The sequence below is a fragment of the Saccostrea echinata genome, unplaced genomic scaffold, assembly GCF_033153115.1.
Source record: "Saccostrea echinata isolate AGI-Se365-2 ecotype Australia unplaced genomic scaffold, CSIRO_AGI_Sech_v1 ptg000001l, whole genome shotgun sequence".
NCBI lineage: Eukaryota > Metazoa > Mollusca > Bivalvia > Ostreida > Ostreidae > Saccostrea > Saccostrea echinata.
The window spans coordinates 42781895-42803723 of record NW_026889750.1 but is presented as its reverse complement, the minus strand read 5'-3'; the positions used below and the strand labels follow the sequence as shown (position 1 = coordinate 42803723).

At 32.8% G+C, this 21829-nt stretch overlaps 1 protein-coding gene across 1 annotated transcript; it reads right to left on the bottom strand.

Annotated features, from left to right (window-relative positions):
- Positions 1–4294: 4294 nt before the first annotated feature.
- On the bottom strand, positions 4295–11363 carry LOC133192054 (solute carrier family 22 member 4-like). Its single transcript, XM_061327897.1, has 8 exons — positions 11006–11363; positions 9826–10247; positions 9383–9613; positions 8873–9007; positions 7827–7909; positions 6695–6818; positions 5300–5372; positions 4295–4837 (listed from the first exon to the last, which is right to left on the bottom strand). The coding sequence occupies exons 1-8, from the start codon at positions 11345–11347 to the stop codon at positions 4685–4687; spliced, it is 1563 nt and encodes a 520-aa protein (XP_061183881.1). The 5' UTR covers positions 11348–11363; the 3' UTR covers positions 4295–4684.
- Between the last annotated feature and the right edge of the window lie 10466 nt (positions 11364–21829).

The following is a 21829-nucleotide window of genomic DNA, read 5'->3' as shown; positions in this document are numbered from 1 at the left end:
ACTGGGTCGTCGATTTCACATAAGATTCGGTTACATAGTAACGGGCTGGAATCAAGCAGCGTTTTACATCGCTGCTGGATGTGACGTAACATACATAGATTCGAGTAAAACTACGTTAAACAATATATTATATATATATATATATATATATATATATATATATATATATATATATATATATATATATATATATATATATAGTTCTAACAACGATGGTACTTTAATACCAATTATCCGTCGACCGGTATCTTTGCAATTTACTAATCTGCTAATCAGCATATTAAAAGCTTAGGATAATGAAGTTAATATAAGATTGATATTAACTTAAATGTATTATAAAAGAGCTTACCTGCTTTATACTAATTCCTCAAATGCAGAATGCAAATCCTCTGACTACACAGCTTGCGTAACTCTAAAGTTGTGTAACTAACCCCATTTACTCTACCGAGTCAATTTTTTGTTTAACATGTTTTAGAGAGTCTTTTGTGACACGAGGTAGCCAGCTAGATACAAATAAGAGAAATGGGGGCACATGAGGTCGTGAGGTTTTTCATACACAGATGTAAATAATAGTATATGCCTGACACGGATTGCTTATAATATCACGTATGTAAGGCATGGGCGGATCCAGGCCCTGGTCGCCCCGACACGCTTTGAGATTTCGTGAAGAGTATAACATTACGGCGCATTATAGCAATATCCTCTGGGATATTAATTGTTTTTCCAGAACTTTCAGAATTCATAAGTTCTACTTGAAATACAGGGGCATCTGGATTTGCCACAAATAACTATTTCTACACGAGGTATGTCCCGATTGCGTTTTAAAAATGCATCCTGTGTAGACCTGTTTCTTTCATTTAAAAATAACCTTGAAAACTCCGGGCAGAGTCCCTCAAATTCTTTCATTCAAAACAGCCTTGAAAACCCCGCACAGAGACTCTAAAATATATGTATTGTTCACAATACTCTAATGACTTTCCTCTAGCTTTCATATTCTTGTGTTGACATTTTTAATCGATGCAAACCCTCTACTGTATTTTTTTTTTTAACATTTTGCTTCCTCCTCCAATTGACGTTTCATAATTGACCTTGAGGCTTGTCTCTCGTTCTTGTTCTTACGTCCTATCAGCATTCTATGTGTATTAATTAAGTACATTTAATTAAACACTACAGTTTTGTAAGTATCGACATTTTTGTTAGTGGTTCAGTATTTTATGTGGCGGACATAGGGAAGAATAATTCTTTTTCACCATCACTACAATATATTAGCTCGCCTGGATCAGAGGACCAATCGACTTATTGGTAAAGGGAATACATCGGGCACCTGTCTGCTCCTCTGTTTTTCAGCATATCTACATCTGCAGTTTTTCATCATTTCTTAAACTACTGAACCCTTTTCAATTAAACTTGGATAAGTCATCCTTGATTTAAGATTCAAAATATTAGGATATTAAAGAGTATTTCTCTCAATACATGGAAAGAAAAAAAAAAAGGTTAGTTTTTGGAGTGTTTATAGTGAGTGAGAATGAGACAGAGAGAGAAAAATATATTCTAGTCAGAAAACACAATGCTTTTATAATTAACAATTTCTCTACATGACGAATAGATTGTACGCACATTTTTCCGTTGTTTGATTCTTTATTATTTTTCCTTTTTCTATGTTAAATTTTCCAAAATTTCATGTAACTGCCGATCTTGTACGAAGAGAAAGGACACATTGGTATTCTTATCTTCTGTCCTATTCTTTCTCTTTTTATCGAACCTTTGGTTCTTTGATATATATAACGCTTCCATTTTGAAGATAACAAATTTTTATATTGAAAGAAACATTAAAAACAAATTTAAAACACCTTAACCATTTTTAGTCAGATTGGATACAGACGCCTTGAAAGATACCTTAATGGTAGATTTTTTTCAAAGTTCTATCAAAATATATGTAATCTTTGAATCCTATAATGTTGTTATCCCCGTCAAGCGAACGAGGGAGATTTCCAGAGATCATCCGTCCGAATGTGACCCGAACATGTGCTAAAGACATTACATTACTGATGTCAAAAAACGGAAAACCAAGAACAATGAGATCCATTTCTACAGTGGCGGCCATTTTATTTAGTCTGTCACACTTTGAATTTTCCTTCTCCTTAAAAAGTTAAACATTTACATATAATATTACTTTCGTAGGAATTGCTTTGGCCTAAGCAACAATATCATTCCTCTTTAATGACAAACTATACCTAATTCAATATAGGGGAAGAATTCAGTAGCACCCTTAAATGATATGCTGGTGGGATTAAATGGAATAAATGTCAAAATGTAAATTCAAGATCAATTTACGAAATTTAAGAGTTACCAGCCGAGTGTGTCGTCCTAAATTGACGTGAAACACATTTTCTTAGCAACCACTTAACCATGAATGGACATAAAACTCAAATTTAAGTGGAAAAGTATATTCATTTCTATTTCTTATTAGAAATTGATTTCTTTAATTCGTCGATCCCTCAAACAAAAGAAATCACCGCTGTCTCAATACACTAGTTTAATTTCAAAACAGGAAGGACTAGGGGATAATACTTCATTGATTGAGCCTTGTTTGAAGATCAATGTATTTGAGATATAATGCAAAAGGCGATGACTTTGATACCGTGGGTTCTGACTAAAGCTCTCCAAAAATTATTACAGCATTACCGCATATCCATCAATACGGTTAAAAAGATCCAGTCAAAATATGAAATGTGAAGATAACAAACAAGGGTCATTCTCAAAAGTCCGTTTAAACAGCAGAGCCTACACAGATCTCTGAAAACGGAGATGGGATTAGGTGCTTAATGATTAATAGAAATTACCTAAATTTGCAGATAATAAGACTTTTGTGAAGCAATGTTGAAGAATATTCCAATTTTAGTCTGCTTGACATCTACAACATTTTAATACAACATAAAGATTTTGACTTAAGCTTAAGATGTTTCATGATCTCGGGGCCAGAATAATCAAGCATTTTTAGACTGAAGTCAGATTTTGTACATTCATTTGTCATAATAGTTTATTATAGCAAACGCATAAAATTTTAAATGTTATCAAGAATTGATTTCCTTTCATGTTGTTAATATTTTCTTTTAACATGTTTTATGAATGAGTGAAATTTTGACTTAAGTCTAAAACTGCTTCCTGATCCTCGGCCAGGACTTGGTAACATTCTTTTCAGATTGACTCAGGTGAGCATAACAGGCCTCTTGTTAATTTCCCGCGTAGTTACAAGCAAAAGCCTTTTAACTATATATTAATTCTGATGTGAACGCCTAGAGGGGCAAGTAAATGGCCACGTTGTATTAATTAACAGGCTTATCCCCAACAGTTTGTCCTTTACCCTTAGCAACATGCCTGAGCTTACAACACTGCGCAAGCCACATATTTACGACTTATAAACATTTATTATGTATCTGGTTAATACGTTATTTTGTTATACACTATCAAATCTTGTTCTTCGTACATCATTTACAGAATGGGGAATACTTTTATGATATAGCACTACAGAGTGCATACTGTGACTACATTTGTTAAATGGTAGCATTGGAGCTATATTTAGCTTACAGCATATACAGATCGAGGTCAATTTATATTCGACCGAGTAGAACTGGCCGTGTGAATGCAGTTTATATCCTTGGGTATTTTGACATGTTAATATCCCATCGTTTCTTTCCATAAAGCGAAAAATTCCGACATATTACTTATATATGTATTTCTATATAGAGTTTTACTCAAACACATTGCAACAGTCAACTTCCATCAATAAGTATGTTGGAATCAGTTCACCACCTGAGGTTTCCATTTACACGTACTGGATACTAGGGATGCGCGATTTTATCGGTATACCGGTATATCAGGATTTTTTATTGCGTGATACGTATCGTGATACGAAGACTATTTGGTACATAACTATAAATATTCATTTGTTTGTTCAATCTATTGAATGGCAATTACAGGAAGTGTAAAAAATGTTGAAAACAGTTAAACATTTGCATCCAAACATTCTTTATATTAAATACATAAATATTTAAACAGTAAAGTTATGCTTTTATAGCATATTTTTAGGAAATATTATGGAAATTCATATGAAATTGTAGTAAAAATTGTATGTAAAAATATCACGATTTATCGTGATATTTTTGGGGGAAAATCGTGATATATCACGATACGAAATTTCTGCCGATACCCATCCCTACAGGATACCTATATAGATAAGATCCAATTTACTTCTTTTACATCCTAGAACACACAGTGAAAACAATACCAGTAATTAGTTAAATATCTTTTTTTTATAAAACATCTGTATTCATAGTATGTCGTATGAAATTATATATATTTATTTGAATCTGAATGTAGTGACCTCTGTGAATGATATATAGTTGCCAGATAAGTAAATTGTATTTTGACAGATAATGTAATTATTTGGTTTACGGATTATGTACGTAATTGTAAAATTTGTTCATTGCTTTCACATACATCTTCACATTTCACATAGAAAGTAAAACGTCCAGAATTATCAGAGGTACACATGTTTTCAAATGTTGTTAAGAAGTGCTTTTGCACCAATGTTGTATAATGCGCTATTGTCATTGCTGCGTCCCAATGCTCAGATCGTGAATCACGTGCTCATCTCGTTCTGTGATCCCATAATTCCACTATATCACACACGACTGTCAGACTTCCGCTTTACCGAAACCTCCAAATTGTCTCCAATCGTTTTGTCTTTTGTTTCTTTCAACAAGAGACACATGATGGCCGAGACCAAGGTCACAATAAAACAAATGATGTACATAACCCCAGGGGTTTCTTTGTTCTGAAAATAGACAAGTGTCATACATGTACTCATGCATATGTACAAGGAATTAACTTAGATACAGCTGCTTATTTCTTTTTTCTTTTTTCAAAGAATGACTTTTGAACACTGTTTACTCGGAAATTTTCGCCGCCGTTTTGTTTTCGCCCCTATCGCCTTCGTTGTCAGTTGGCGAATTCGAAACATAGTTAAATCTCTATAAAGGCAATTGTGTATGGGCGAATTTAAAACTGAGTGAAATTGTCTGCAAATATGTTAGGAAGATTTCGAAGTTAACACAAAGCAAAAATAACCCTGTACAATGTATACAGAATTGACTTTCAGAGTTGATTTTTAATAAGATAGTAGTTTACAACGAAAAACAAAATAAGCAATTGTCAGGAAAAAAAATCAAACACTGTAGAGCTTCAGTGTCAATGAGAGTTAAAATCCCTAAGGAAGTGACGTCATTGATTTACTTACCACGAGAACGAGTTGTGGAGCTATCAGAGCTCCTACCCGTGAAATAGAGTTCTGCGTTCCATAACCGATGTTCCTGTCAACAGAAACAAGATGTAATCTTAAAAACTGCAGATCTGAATTAATTCTGAGGCATGTAAATATCAATAATTTGTGTCAAGTCATTTTGGGAAAAAATGAGCATGTTATACGTAGCCTAATCATGACTAGCAGTTCTGTCATTTAATCTCGTAATTTCTATATAACCAAAAGGTCGATGATCTTAATTTCACACAAGTATCATACGTTTCCCAACCTATAATTAAATTACATGTACCCTTGAGTCCAAACTCTTGTCCTTGTCAACGCGTATTTCTTAATTTAGAACCACTGCTTTGATTCATAAGCAATTTTTTTTTTTGGGGGGGGGGGGGGGTTGAATATCCTTTTTTTCCGAAGATACATTGAATTTTTTTTAAATTTCCAATATAAAATTTGACATGCCTTCGGGTCTGAACATTGGACCAAAGGGACATTAACATTTTAGGTATACTGACTCGGACAGGACAAAATTTCGGACATTTCCGGTATGCGCTTTTTTCCTTTCGTTTGAAATGTCTGGAAGGTTTCTTTTGCATAAAGATGAAAGTAAAAGTTTCTTTTGCATAAAGATGAAAGGAATTTAAAAAAAAACTGCCGTATGCATATCAGGCATCTCACAAAGAAATTCCTGTCTGTCTGAAAAATGAGAATTGATACTGTACCCATAATGACTGTGGCATTTGGGCAACAAATGCATGTACAAAATACTATACGATATGGATAAGCTTTTTTAAATAATTATTTTGATTAAAGTATTTCAGCATTTTTGTCATATTCAAAATAAAAAGAAGAAGAAAGTGCCCGAGAACGAGTTGTCAGGCTGTATGGCTCATAGTTCACTGTCGCCGTTCACGCCGTTTGTCTTAGAAGAGATATCCAGGAATAAAGGCAAGGGATTCTAAAGATAAAATGTTAATTTTTTCATTGTTGGCCAAATCAACTCCACTCTTGGGCCTGAACCAGAGCCCCTACACGAATTTTAAATCTCATAAAAGACTCTTTACTTATGAATACAGTTTGTCTTCCAGAGATCAATGAGGAGGACGCTTTCTGAGATTGCTACAATTTTGCCCAGAGAGAGGTCACTGAAATTTACGATTTTCATTTCCCTTTCAGTATAGATGTTATGCACCTAATTTGGTAAAAATTGCTTCAGCGTTTTCGGAGAAGAAGCTAAAAATCTTCAAAAGTTTACGAACACAGAAAATGGACGGTTCACACCAAAGCAACAACGGGCTAAAGTAAAACAGTCGTCCACTAAAGTGACACGGAGAACTTAAAATCATACATGCTGTGTGTTCAAACCGGGTACTTTACCTGACGACAGTGGGATAAACTTCCGTTGTAAAAGCCATGATGGCGGCCCAGGAAGCAGAAACACCAAATTTGGCTGCCAGAGCGAATCCATTAATGAGATTTTTCTGGAGGTCTTTTTCCACATCTAAAGACAAAGAGTTTAAGCTAATCAACTGTTTTTTAGAATCTTGGTTATTCAGTATTCGTGGTATACGTGCCATATGGTATCCTTATAGAAGCTAATAAAGCAATAGTTGAATTCAGAAATGTTGGACCCTTGAGGAAAGTCTCCGGAATTCTGAAATGTTTGAAGCATTATGTCTTCTAATATGCATTCACAATATATTTCCTATTTCAGAGCTTTGAAAATATTAGAAACTTGATTAGAAATAAAATATTGACAATTAATTATCAACATATATATGCAATATATAATAAAGAAGAATCACATATTTGTAAGAATGTCGATCGATGCTAATAATACTAAAAGTATTCCCCTATAATAATTGATAAAAATCTTGTACTTGTTTATATTGTGTTTGAAGCATGCAGAACTATAGACATTTAACTGAATATTTAAATAATTATATCTCTTTCAAATAATATCCATTTGCTTTGCATTCACGAATGATTTCTGTTTAAGTTTACCGATATTCTGATTCTAAATTAAGTAGTTTCTTCCTTTGGACACCTGAAGAGTTCCCCTGTAGTCAGCATATTGAAAAGTAAAATAAGATCAAGTTAGTAGGACAATTTAAAGTGTGCTTATATTTGTAAAATCCTAGATTTTCATTGAAGTGGGATTATTCTCTAGACACCTAGCATCTCTGTAGCAAGTTTGAATGTCCAATTGTTTCTGTGTTACTATTAATAGCACGTCCTTTTGACCTTCTGAACACAGAATCAATAAGAGCTTCTATAATGTCTGCAGCAAGTGCGAAACTTTTCATTGTGTGTATGTCTTACAAATGTACACAAAAATCCTTGCTGATAATAATCTATATATACCAAACCAGTCTATTTGTCTGTCTGTCTCTATATATTAGTGGGTGCGCTCGGGATTTTTTTTTCCGTATATGTGTTTAGGATAGTATTTGAAAAGTTAATATACACAGCAAATACTTACATTTATTTATAATAAAAACTAACTTACCTATCATCTGTGATACCGCCACGCCCAGACAAGCCAGGGAGCCAATCACAAAGTAACCAAGACATGTCCATCTGCGCCCGATACTGAAACACAAAAGAGACGAACAATCACGATTTGTATAAACTTTATAAACTGTTGTTATTAAAGAATAAATAATTTATTTAAATGATCCTTGTTAGGAATTCCTAAGATAAAATGTGTGACGTACAAAATCTGTCGCTTAAGCATGCTTTAAAAGATCGAAATTCCCGAATGAAATAATATCTTTTTCCATTCTTTTCTTCTTCTTGACAATGCTCTTTTTTTCTTTCTATTAACTTGAATTTAATCTCTATTACGGATAGGTATGTACTGGCACATTTTAAGTACTTATCATAATGTTTTAAGCATAAGGAATTCATATTTATTTGTTATTTGCATACTCTCGAGTAGTAGCTTTATCGACAACATTTGTATTCTTTAAGGTAAAGGAATATTTGAATTTCTTTCTGAATTACCGAAATGCATGTCTTGACTAGCTTGACTCTTACTTAACTAACCACTGAATTCTAAAGTACGTATAAATTAATGAAAATATAATTTAATTAGGAAACCACATATCCGTTTCTGAGATACTGTTTACAAAATTAATTGATGGCATGTGATAAACACAAAAATATACTGAGGTACATGTACATGTATGTATTCATTAATGAGGAACATGTACTCAGGTACTTTTCGGTAACTGAAGTACTTATCAGTAACTGAATACTTACCAGTTATTAAGGTACTTATCGGTTATTGAATATTTATCAATTACTGAGATACTTTATACTTACCAGTTACTGAATACTTACCAGTTACTGAGGTCTTTATCGGTAACTGATGCTTACCAGTTACTTTATTTATCGGTTACCGATGCTTACTAGTTACTGAGGTACTTATATCGGTTACTGAAGGTACTTAACAGTTACTGAATACTTACCAGTTACTTAGATACTTTTTATGATATCGGTTACTGAATGCTTGCCGGTTACTGAGGTACTATTTGGTTACTGAATACGTACCGGTTACTGAGGTACCAAATGCTCATAAGAGCGGGAATGTCGATGACACTAAGAAGAAACATGTTGAGGTAGAGGTTTCCTGAGAGTTGGTCCACGCTATAGGAAATAGCGTAGTAGGCATAACCACAAGAGAACCTGCGACATTATATAGAAATAGATTATATTTGATGTGAATCACGAAGGTGAACTTTTATAATGGTCAATTTGTACCAGTGATTTAATCGTTAGTCTATGATGATAAGGTCCAACAATTAAGTACCTTAGATATGTCCAGGGGTCTGCATTTTAGCCCTGTTCAAGTGTCGTTTTGTTTGTAGGACTTATGACATTGATCACTTTTCGTTTTTTTTAAATATTTTTTTTTGAAAATTTCATGTTGTTCATTACTTAGTAATTAACAGAATGTTTGTGGAAGTGTAAATTTATTTAATTTAGCAATTTTACATTTTTTCCCTAGTTTTAAAACATAAGTTGTGTCCTCTATTTCTCAACAGTCAACAATCATCTTACCAGGCAACACCAGCTAATGCAGTGTTGACCAAAAGGGTTCGACTTCGGAACAATTCCAAAAATGTGTATTTTCTGTCTCCTTGAAACGTGCTATCCGATTCTAGGACGGCTTGGAGTTTATTAAGATCGGGTTTGGGATGGTTGTTTAAGTGAGCAATTTTCTTGATGACCCTATCTGCCTCGGCCAATTTGTCATGTGACACTAACCATCGGAAACTTTCGGGAACAATCCTGTGAAAAAAAAAATTAAAGAAATATCACTTCTGTAGGATTTTGATATCATATGAGTTTATACTTTGCCTCTGTTAAATCTACTCCTCTATCATGTCAGTTGTAAATCTCAACCCATGAATTCACAATTACAACATATGATATATATACATGTACCTCCATCAAGTTTTAAATATTGTTTGATAGTAATAAAACAAATATCACAGACTCACCACCAGGACAAAAGACTGAGTCCAGTCAAAACTCCAGTTAGAATATGTAAACTACTCCAGTCCTTCAACAGATAGGAACAAAGCCCCAACAAGGCGGCCCAGATTGACCAATCCGGGACGGCTAACTGAATGGGACGGAATTTAGTTGGTGTGAACTCAACAGAGAATGTGTAGAAAACAGTGAGGTATGCTCCACACCCCAGTCCGATGATAAAACGGGTCACAGCGAACATCACCCAGGACTGGGAAAATCCAGCCACAATATTAGAGGCGGATAGAATGAAAAGCGACACAAAGAATGTCGGTTTCCGCCCCAGCAGATCCGCCAACTGTCCACCCAGAAAACCGGAAATGAGAAGACCCGCCATTTGTACCGAGGAGACAGTCGCTGTCACCCACTTTCTGTCGCAGATCAATCCCCACTGAAAAAAAAAATATTTAAGTATGTTGTTGTTTTACAAACTAGGATGTCATGCAAATAAATATATTAACAAAAATAAATGAATTGTTACATATATCTGCGTGTATTAAAGAATATATGACGCAGCACTTGTCGAAATGTGAAAAAAGTTCAAGTAATTAATAGAAGGGGTTCAAAGATTAATACTGGTGTAACGAAATGAAGCTCTTCCACTGATTTATGAAACTTAACACTTAATACGGTTGATGGTATACTTTACATCTTTGCTATGAAACAATGATTCAAAATTTGGTGAGGGTGCCCCATTTTCCTTCTCAATCTGCTTCTGCATATGAATTCAATTTGACCCCCTCTCTCGCTTACATTGCAAATGAAGCTTGATTCGCCAAACAATCATGTGATCATACGGTTTCGATTCAGTTTATAAAGTTTCTGCTTTCGGTGGTCATTACCACGCATATTGTGAAAACAAACAGTTCTATATTCTCCCTGAACCCATTCAAAATAAAATGTTTCGACATCAGAAATCAAAATTTGTTCAGAACTATTATGGCATGATCACTTTGTTTTAAAATTCCGTAATGTTTATGCATTCTGTGCAGAGTTCACGCCAAATACATAATGAAAACAATTCCTGATTCACGCAGATTCACAGGACGTACGTTAGTACAAATCCGACCTATTATTAGCAAAGTAGATTTGACACTTCATTATAGAATTACTGAATCAGATTTTTAATAATTTTGAGAAGAAAATGACCTCGCTGATGATCGTCTTCATGCTGTTGTCGAAGACGAAAGCTTGGCAGGTAGATCCGTTAACAGGGGGTGAACATGTTTTAGACGCTAGAAACACGTCATGGACTGGTGACGTCATGGTTGTGTTCGATATGGTGCTGTAGTTTATGGAAGATTGGACATCGGTTGTGTTGGAGTAGACACACCACCAGTCTGGAGCAGCCCCAGCGAACGCCATGATGAGGAGACTCCAAGTAATGGACACCTTACTGAAGAGAATGCTGCCATGAAGAAGGATCTGGAACTTCCCAAATCCACCCGTCTCCTCAAGCACGTTCTCCAAGTACTCACTGACTGTCTTCATGTCGGGCTCGGTCTGTCAATAACAAAGCAGTATATAAATACGAACAACAATGACCATTGGCATTGCCCAGTAGTCTGGTTGACAATTATCGGAAATTCAGTAGAAGTCAAACATTGCTCGCCTTGGTAACGTTATGAAAGAGTTTAATGTCCCTTCGTTGACCCACTTTGCACAAATGAATAGCATACAAGTCTGAAGAGTACAAGTATGATATTGCCCTCTGAAGACCCAGCATATTTAAACATTGTCTGGCATTATTTCATTTAAGAATTTGCACATAACATGTATTATGCTGGGTTTTTTTTAGGTTTCATCTAGTCTATCGTCGAGAAAATAAAATACGCAGTGAATTATTTCTCCTAATCCAGGATTCATTATGCCATTAACAAAGCATCATTATAATTGCCCCTTTCCATGAAATGCCATTTTTCTAAAATGCGTCTATGCCATTGATAAAAATAATATTTAACACCTCCATTCATGTTTTCTCGGCAACACTTCATAAGCCATTATTAAATTAGCTTTTAGTTACATTTATCAAACAAATCTAGACTATATATGCTGGATAAAAAGGAGAATGAACAAAACGATGATCAATATCCGCAGTACGCACTTCAATATTATCTCACATACCTTTTTGATGTTAGTCGTATTACCAAATTTTGTTTTAAACTACAAAACTGTGAAAATAGAGTTTCCTTAAAAATCCTCGAGATTTTTTGTATGTTACTTAATACTAGTATTACATAATTATGATGCTGGAATGGAACTTTAAAAAGCGTGGTGTCTTTTTAACATATTTTCTACTTATCAATAAAATTACGAAGTAGTCACAATGCATATTTTTATTGATGAATAGTAAATATGTCAGATAGACACTAGTTCTAAATATCACAAATAGGAAGGACAAAACTCTGAAGTTTGCCTTCCAAATACCGCATGGTTGGAACATCTGTTGACTTTTACTTACGGATTGTGGAATAAGACTTTTCCCCATTGTTCCTACTTAAATAAACGAACAGGCAACAAAGTTAACTGTTCAACTCATTCACATTTGATGATACAATGAAAAATTCGTTCCTTTTAAAGAAATATAAATCCTCTTTAGGGTTTTGTAATTTTTAGTTATGTAAGCTAACCGACACGTTATTCATAAGAACATGTTTTGGAACAAGATATATAGGTAATCTAAACAATTAGGTGAAAAAGACACCTTGGTCGACAAAGGTTAACACAGCTAATCCAAATCCCAAGTGCACATGCAATCAAATGTGGGAAATGCTTACCGTACAAATCTAGCGCACCTGTCAGGCTGCCTGTGCCAGAGTGAAAGAATCAGAACATCGCCGGTTGTGGAATTTCAATGGCTCGTTCGGAGGGAAGGGGAATTTTGGGCAGTTTAAAACCCGCATTATTACAAATTACGGGCCGAACAAAGGAGACCACCTATAGTGCTTGTTAAATGTGACAGAAAAGGCAGGGGTTATCCATCAGTTAAATCTTGCGAATGTCCGCTTATATTTCGTCTCTTTTTACTGGATTATAAATGAAAATTTGCTATAGACTGTTGCTTAGAAATGGAGCGATGGCTACTCGTAATTACAAATTTTGTTGAACTGGACGCAGCGAAGTGCTTTATTTATCATCTTTAATTTCTTTTATATCATTATTACTTCTTAAATAGATTATTTAAACAAGTTTTGAATTATCCCATGACCGACAGTCGCCTCCGAGTTTGCAGTAACGAAACGATATTTTGTATGCATCATCTTGTGTCATCATGTAACTTTTACCAGGTCTAGGTCTCTGTTTTTGGAGGATAGATTTTATCCTCTGAAAACAGAGGATAGCAGTCTTGCCACCTACCGGAATTTTCAAAACTAAGGGCAGTTAACTCTTAACCAAACAAATAACAGCAACTCTTGCATTTATGAACCGTACGCTGATTTCGAAATAAAACAAATAAAAGGTACAATTTCATATGATGATGGATACATGTAATTCCAGATATTAAATTAATATAACTATATTTTTGTAATTGCCGTCAATCAGTTATTCGGTATACAGCTTGGAAAACAAATATTGCACTTACCTGCCTGTGACTGAGGTTAATTATCTGAACCAGCTGATTTTCCAGTACCGTAATTATGTGATAAGCAGTTTAGAAATTTTGATAAACAATTTTTTTTGAAAAATTAAGTTTAATAATTTATTATTTCTTTCATTTAATAATTCTTAAGCACATCACTTTGTAATATTTTATTTGTTTATGTATACACATGGCTGTATGAATATATGTTAATTTCTTAGTAAACATGTCAAATTATTTATTTTATTTACTTATGCTATTCAATTTATTTATCTATTTTTTTAATAATTCATTCAATACATTTATACTTTTATTTGCTTAAATTATAAGGCAGAGTATATTTTGCGTTTTAAATACGCTTAAAATGTGCGTTTCCTTTTTTGTTTCCTTTTTTTTTTAATTAAAAGAAAATATAAAAGAAACATTAAAGTCCTTTTCTATTTGTCTAAATAGAGAAAAATCATAAAAAATAAAACAAATAACAAGAAATATTCAGTAATAGTGGAGCGCAAAAAGTGCTAACTTTGAAAATAAATTGCAAAATATCTAGACATAGAATCTCAAATCGCCACATAAAATCGATAGTTTAATGTTTGAACTTTTATTTGCATGTACTCTGGTGCTTGCACTTTTTGATTAAAGGTAGGCACGAGGTGTTTGAAAATTACCTGTGTTATCCTCTGAAATCGGAGGATAAACTATCCCACAATGCAACGCGGTTTCCATATATGGTAAAAATTTCGGCAGCCATATTGAATTTAGCTATCCTCCAAAAACGGAGGCCGCCCAGACCTGTTTACATAAGCTAATAAATAAAAAAAAATACATATGAAAAATACTAGTACATGTGTATTTAATTAAAGGTATATTTAACGCATATCAGTAAAATCCAAGATTAATTTAAAATACAGAAACAGGTTTTATTTTTCCCTCATTACATCTATGTCTGTGTGAATCTCTAACAGGTACAAAAGTTCAAGTGGTTTCTTAAATAATGGACAATATTCTAGATTAAATTCTTTTAAAGTGCAAAGCCCCAGATATAAGAATTGCACTCGTGTGTTTGAGCATTTATATATATATATATATATATATATATATATATATATATATATATATATATATATATATATATATATATATATATATATATATATATATATATATATATATATATATAATTATTGACTGATTGATTCCAACATTCAATTTCAATTTCGTTTCCTTCGAATTCCTCGACTTAATGTATTCTGTGCTGCAATGTGCGTTGACATTGGTCGCTTAGCGACAAAGTTTGCTGTAACACTTTCTTTTTCAATGAGAATTCAGAAATCATTTTCAGGATTTTGTAAGCCTATTGTAGCCTGTTTTTAATTATACTATAGAAACTTGACCCAGTAAGTGTTAATAGAATCACCGACCACTGCGATTAAGAGCTTTAAAGTTTGCCATGGATTTGCACTTTTACCAAGAGAAATATAAACTAATGAAGATAAAAAAAAAAATATTTGATATTAGTCTTTAATTGTATGTTAATTTTCAATCTTCGGTTAAAGACGTGCATTGCAGTTTTGTTTACAATTTTTCATGAACTTTCTTAAATTGAATGACAACGACTTTCTTAAACATCTATCTTTTTAAACATGGACAAGAGCTCTGTTATTGCTAATGTTTTCGTTTTAACGGGTGCGCTCAATTTGTTAACTCTGCATACACTGTACATCACTGAACACGAATTGACAACACCGGTGTGTTGCTTTTGCTATCTCTCATCTCAGATCTGAATTTACTGGATTATACTTTTAATATTTTTCATAAATACACACATTTTTTTTTTCCGTAAAAATTGATAATAATTCCTCTTGAAAATACAAGGATATGTGTGTCAATCAAACGCGTCCCAAAATTCGTAGTTTTAATAATTTTTCAGATAAAAGAAGCTTCTAAACACGCTTTTATAATACGTTTGAAATGCTTTAGCAACATATAAGTCATGACATTATACTGAAAATTTTACAAAATATTATTTTCAAATTTGCCTCCAAGCCCCTTTAAAACTATACTTGATTATGTGACATTATTATGACATGCATGCAGGTATTTCCAATTAATACCAAATGAAAAATGATTAAATGATGGATTTCTTTAAAAATAAATCTATGTGTCTAACATGTCTTTAAAATGAAAATCTTAAAATTAATAAATATTTAAATAAATGGTGTCAGAGTTTTATAATTTGAATATGAACACAATGATTTGAATGTTTTTAGTTTACCTGCGTTGATGTCAATGGAAATCCTTGTTCAATTTTTTCCAAAATTGTAGACAAGCATGAGGACAGATTATTTAAACAATGATGCTTTTTGTTACAGGGAATATGATGGTTACCAATCTTGTAGGAAAAATTAAATGAGGCGCTTAAGCTTGAAATGAAAAAATTCCTACTTGCAATTTTCCAATAGGCCATTAGGGGGCACGTCAAGCAACTTTTAATCTTGCTAGACATATATTATTTGATTATAATTATTTTAACATTTTGTTGATCAAGATCACGTTTTACAAAAAGAACTTACGATGAAATATGGAGATAATGAACAGTATTCAAGCTCAAAGTCCATTTAAGCAATACAAATCAGGATCAGCGCAAACACAGACTTCCAAAAAACATCAGACGTGGGATCAGGTGTCATGGAGGAGTGAGCATCCCCTGCCGACCGGTCACACCCGTCGTGTGCTCCTTGTCACGATCGGGAAAACGAAAAATGTCCGTAGACAATTCAGTGTGTAAATAATGGGCAAACAGTTAGTATGAAAAATGTCAGTCAGCATTGGACTTAATGGTAAGTTGTATTTGCTGACAAGGTCATTATATCGACCATAAAACGAAATTATAATACGAAATGATGACTAACCGAGACTGTTGATATCCTTGTTTCATCAACTTGTTTGTCAATAGCTTGCCCCCTTTTTGAAATTGTTCATAAGTAGAGCATGCTCTTTTTTTTATCGAATCAACTAGGAGACAAAAATCCCATATGCAGGTGACAAGGGTATATTGCTACACAAGTATGGGAAGTTGACGAATAAAAATTTGAAGTCATCACGTTTATCATAAAGTCACGTTTATCATAAAGTTTGGTTGTTAGGTTACCATTAAAGTCTTTTTCTAGTAAAATATCCAAATATGAAACAGACTCCGTGGTATCTTTTATTTCAAGTTCTCTTGGATATATTGAGTCGACGTATGAATGGAAGTAACTATACGTCGTCGATATATCTAAATGTCGAGTTGAAGTGCAAGTGTTTTCTTCTTCTCATGTAGAAATTTTTGAATACATTCTGCTTCATATGAATACAGAATAAGAGGACACAATTGGTACCCATGGAAATTCCAACAGATTGTTGAAAGAACTACATAGATATTGTCAATCAGAAACTCAAGCATCTTTTTAATATCAACTCCAGAGTACTTGTGTGTACAATCTGAATGTTTTTTAACAAAATAATTTTGCAAATGACCAATGATAAGGTAAGAATATTTACGAATTCCGTTTTTATTGAAAAAGCAGCTCTCTATGATGTAAAAAAGCCTGAACTTTAATTTATTGTGGTGAATGGTTGTACAAAGTGTTAAAAAGTCGTACGTTTTGATATTATTGATTTTGGTAAAAATTTGTAATTTCAAATTTTCTAAAAGTTCCTTGGAGTTTTTAAGCATCCACTTCTGATTTACTCCACTTCTCGAATATACTGTTGTGCAGTACTCCTGAAGAAATTTCTCCTTCACAGCTGTAAATATTTTAGTGAGGAATAAAGAATGAGGTTTGGTAGAACATCTATTGGAACCCGCTATGTATCTTTGTAAGGATTTTTATAGAGTTTTGGAATCCAGTATAGGTATGGCAATTCAAATTCATTTTGATTGTTGGGAATATTAAAAATATTTAAAACTGACATATTTTTTTGTGTGAATAATTCCCTCCTTAGAAGGGGAACTATGGGTATAAGTATTACACCTTGCAGAATTTAACCTTAGTTCCCCTTCAGGATAAATAACACAAATTCTTTTCTTCCAAAACGCAAATATTTTTGCTAAAATATGTGCCTCTCTCACTTTAAAAGTGATTTTTGTTTTGTTAAACAGCTTAATGTTTGGCCAAGCCAAGGCCGTAACTACCATTGAGGCAAGTGAGGCAAATGCCTTACTAAAATTTCAGAGTTTTCTGAAAAGTGAAAAGAGTTTTACTTTGAACGTTAATTACATTGTACTTATGTGTGTCTTTGTACTAATTAATGCTTACAACAACTGTTCAACTTTTGTTTCAATTTCAGTAAATCTATCATCTCACTAGGGGTTTCATTGTCGTTTAGAACGCATGTAAAAATAATTCAAATCGTGAAAACTTTAAAAGATTGTCCTTAATTTACTAAAACCCAGGTTTCGTGACCCCTCCCCCCGAGAACCCCCATCAGGACACTACCCTGGACCCACTTGAAACTTGGGTGGCCCCAGATCCCTTGTCTCACTAAAAATTTGAGCCTAGTCACTGCCTTGCAAGCCACATAAATTGGTAAAAAGTGCAAAAATGCAACTTTACATCTCAATACCGGTATATTTTTGAAAAGTTTAAGAAGTGTATGAAGATATCTTACTGCAAGTTTTCTTGGGATATTTTCAAGATTGTATTTTAACATTTTACACATTTAAAACTTCTTAATTACTTTTCCATTGAAAAAAAAATATTGAAAAAATACCAATGTAATTCTTCTGTGTGGGAGATAAGAAAATTTGTTTGTGGTACATGTATGTATCTTTAAATACAATTCAAATAATGAGCCTTACAAACAAAGACAATATTATCACCTGCTTTGTCAGCGGGGAGCAGTACATACTGATCGTGTAATCTATCTAATTCTTTTTTCACTTCTGAATTATTGAAGACAGAAGGATAGATGGTTTTCATATTGCCCTCAGTCTCTTAATGCGCGATTTCAACATCCATCTGATGCATTTAATCCATTCTGAAAAAAGCGTCAACTACTAAGACCAAAAGCAAATAATTTTACACTTAACATTTGCTAAATTGTGATTTTAATGTAAGAAAAGTTCAATTTATCTAACCTATTATAATCTATGTAATATATCTATAATCATTTTAATTCGTGGGGTCAATGTTCGTGGGCAAGCAAAATTTTACTTCTTTGTAGGGTTGTATATATGTGAGTAGGGATGACCCACGAAATCCACGAATATTGGTCTCCCACGAACATTGATGATTCCACAGTAGTTGGAGAGATTTTAGTTTTTTTTTTTTTTTATAGTCGTTAAGTTCTTTTGAAAAACAGAGTTTTGTAAGGAAATCAAGAAAAATATTTTTACGGAATAACTCTCTAATTTTTTAGTTTTATGGTGTGATCAAGCAATTGGCTTGCATGATAATTTGCATAAAAAGGTGTTTATGCATGAAATTATCACGCAAGCCAATTGCTTGATCACATCATAAAACCAAAAAAATTAAACAGTCATTCCTTATGTTTACATGCTCTTGATACCTTAAATTGACGTGATCCAAGACCCGCCTACTTCTCTTTCTCTGTCTCCCGCCCCGCACGTGATTTTTTTTTAGACCACACCTATCGATGAACCAATAGCTTTTTGTAGAAATCAAACATTTTTACTATTTGTAGTTTATTTCGGACAAAGAAATTTAAGAATGTAAATATATAGATAAAAATATTACAATTTTATAAATATAGCTTGGAATTCAAGTGTGCCATGAACTAGTATTTTGTGGTGGCATGAAAGGCACTATGTAGATCTATAACGAGGAACGAAATATGTGTCTAAATCAGTACAGTATTTCATTGTGACTGACATGTTTTTTCAACAACTAAATGACAACTTGAAGCCACTGTACCTTTTTGTAATTTAAGAGTTATTTTCGTAAACATACAAGTGTGGTTCATTTTTGAGTGATATACACATATAAAAGCTCTCTCTCTCTCCCAAGCTCTGAGAGAGAGAGAAAGCTATTTCGAATGGGCGCAAATCATATTCTTTACATGATGTTAATTTATCTTCATACACTAAAACCTATTACATGTTTATTTATTTATTTATTAGGGCGATGCACCGTTTGATAATGTACATTTTAAATTAAAAAAATAAAGCATTGGTTGTTATGTGACATCACGCTGCGCCTTGTCTGTGTAACAAATTATGTTGACCAGCTCTAACTGTGACATCCAAAAATAATTATGTCCTAAACGTACAATAACATCTGCCATCCGCACATTCCACAACATGTGGTTTGTATTCTGTTTTTTAAATAAGTATCCGTGAAATCTTGAAATAAAATCTATAAGCCTATACTTGTAATGTAGTTACTAGATATACGAATTTTGTAAGATTTTTTTCTTCTAAAAATAGACTTCTGTTGTTTTTCAAAACAAACAAATGACGTAACTATGGAATCTTCAGAAGAAATGTGTTGCAAGAAGAAGGTGATGATTGATATGGGGGTGTTTATATTCCATAGGCGATGTAGGAAAAAAAGTTTGTAAAGTACTACATTTTTCATAGCAACAGATGTAATTCTAATATTCTAGATTAAAAAAAATAAGATGATTGAACATTTGATAATGAAAATATGCCAAGAAATATTTTTTTTCTATTTCTTTTTCTTTTCTTTCTTTCTTTCTTTCTTTCTTTTTTTTTTTTTTTTTTTTTTTTTTGATAATTTTGAATTTTCCATTTAGAATACTTTCTACGGAAGCCCAGGAGGGACATTGACTTACTTCTTGTGTTTTGACTTAGTTCTTATGACTTAATTGTTAATTTTTGTTATTTTAATTTTGTTATCACACATTTACTTTACCCCCAAAACGTGGCGTGAAAAATGGAGGCTACGTGTAGTTTAAGAAAAGAAGAAAGTAATATTTTGCTTTTGAATTTATTACTAACGACAAGATAAAATAGTAGTTATGTTCGTGTGCTCAATTATTATGCAAACTGAAAGTTACAAATAAGAATTAAATAATAACTATTGAGTTCATTCATTTTCATTCATCATTTATTTCCTCTATTACAGAGTTTTTAACATGACAAATATAACATAAATAAATTATGAATCAATCAAAGTCTCTCGAAGTCAAGAAATAACAAATAAGAATTAACAAATAAAAATTAATCTATAACAACAAAGTTACAAGATATTAACAGATAAGAATTTAGTAGTCACAACTGTACTGGTCGTTAAATTGTAATTAATCAATTAGAAACCATAGTTTAACTAGGACTTAACATATCACTTTTAATAATACACGTAAGCCAAGCTACAAGTTCTCCATAGCTACGTTACACTTAGTTATAACCAGCAATAAAAAAGTCATAACAAATAAGTTACAACTGATAAGTTATAACAAATAAGTCGTAACAAGTAAGTCAATGTCCCTCCAGGGCTTCCGTAACTTTCTCATTGAATTTTCTTTTTTATCAATTAACAAATGAAATTAATTATGAATGTATAACAAAGTATTTTAAAAATAAGTAGATTTGAAACCTGTTTGGCTTTAATAAAGCACTCAGAACTGCCGACTTTGTGACAAGTTTGGTTGAAATTAACCAAGTGTTTTCGAAATGTGACAAGTTTACGACGACGACAGACAACGGACAAATTTCGGTCAGAAAAGTTCAGGTGAGCTTATAAATAGAAAAGGGCTCATTTTATTGGCTTAATAATAAGATATGCTATATCCAATTCAATTCAATTCGTTTATTGACCAATTAAGGGCCCTCATGGGGCAAAAAGAAAGTACATTGTTAAAATGTATATAATGATTATGATCATACACACGAAATACAATATACATATACATAAGAGGAAGAGAATTGCTTGATTGATAGAAAAGACATACAAGTAGGGGAATACCCAAAATATCTTATATGAACATAAGACTTGTTTTATAGGTATATATACAGTACATCATATATATATATGCATACATTACTAAACCATATACTTGAAAGTATCATACTTTTACATAGTTAATAATAATAATAATAATAATTTAAAAAAAAAAATTAAAAAAAAGTTACATTCCTAAAATTTATGGTAATGTTTTTTGTAAAAATCTTCCAAGAGAGTTTAGTATATCTAGTTCTTCGCAATTTAGAATCCAGAATATTTTTTGTTTATCAGGCAATTCTGTAAAATGTTTTACTTTAGATGAGATCAGGTTAAATAGGTCTTCTCTTTCCTTTATGAAAGTGAAATGCTCCATTTGAATCATAATCCAGTAATTTGAGCTTTTTTCATATATGATAGCGGGAAAAATGTCGCATGAAAAATGATCCGGTAATGTGAGCTCTTTTCGTAACATTATAACGGGAA

What these genes read in the sequence shown, in the direction of transcription:
- LOC133192054 (XM_061327897.1), bottom strand. Translation starts at nt 11,347, where the DNA reads ATGAAGACAGTCAGTGAGTACTTGGAGAACGTGCTTGAGGAGACGGGT. An exon ending in TGAAGACGATCATCAGCGAG is followed by an intron (nt 10,248 to 11,005) that starts GTCATTTTCTTC and finishes TTTTTTTTTCAG; the next exon opens with TGGGGATTGATCTGCGACAG. An exon ending in GTTTATCCCACTGTCGTCAG is followed by an intron (nt 5,373 to 6,694) that starts GTAAAGTACCCG and finishes TTCTGTTGACAG; the next exon opens with GAACATCGGTTATGGAACGC.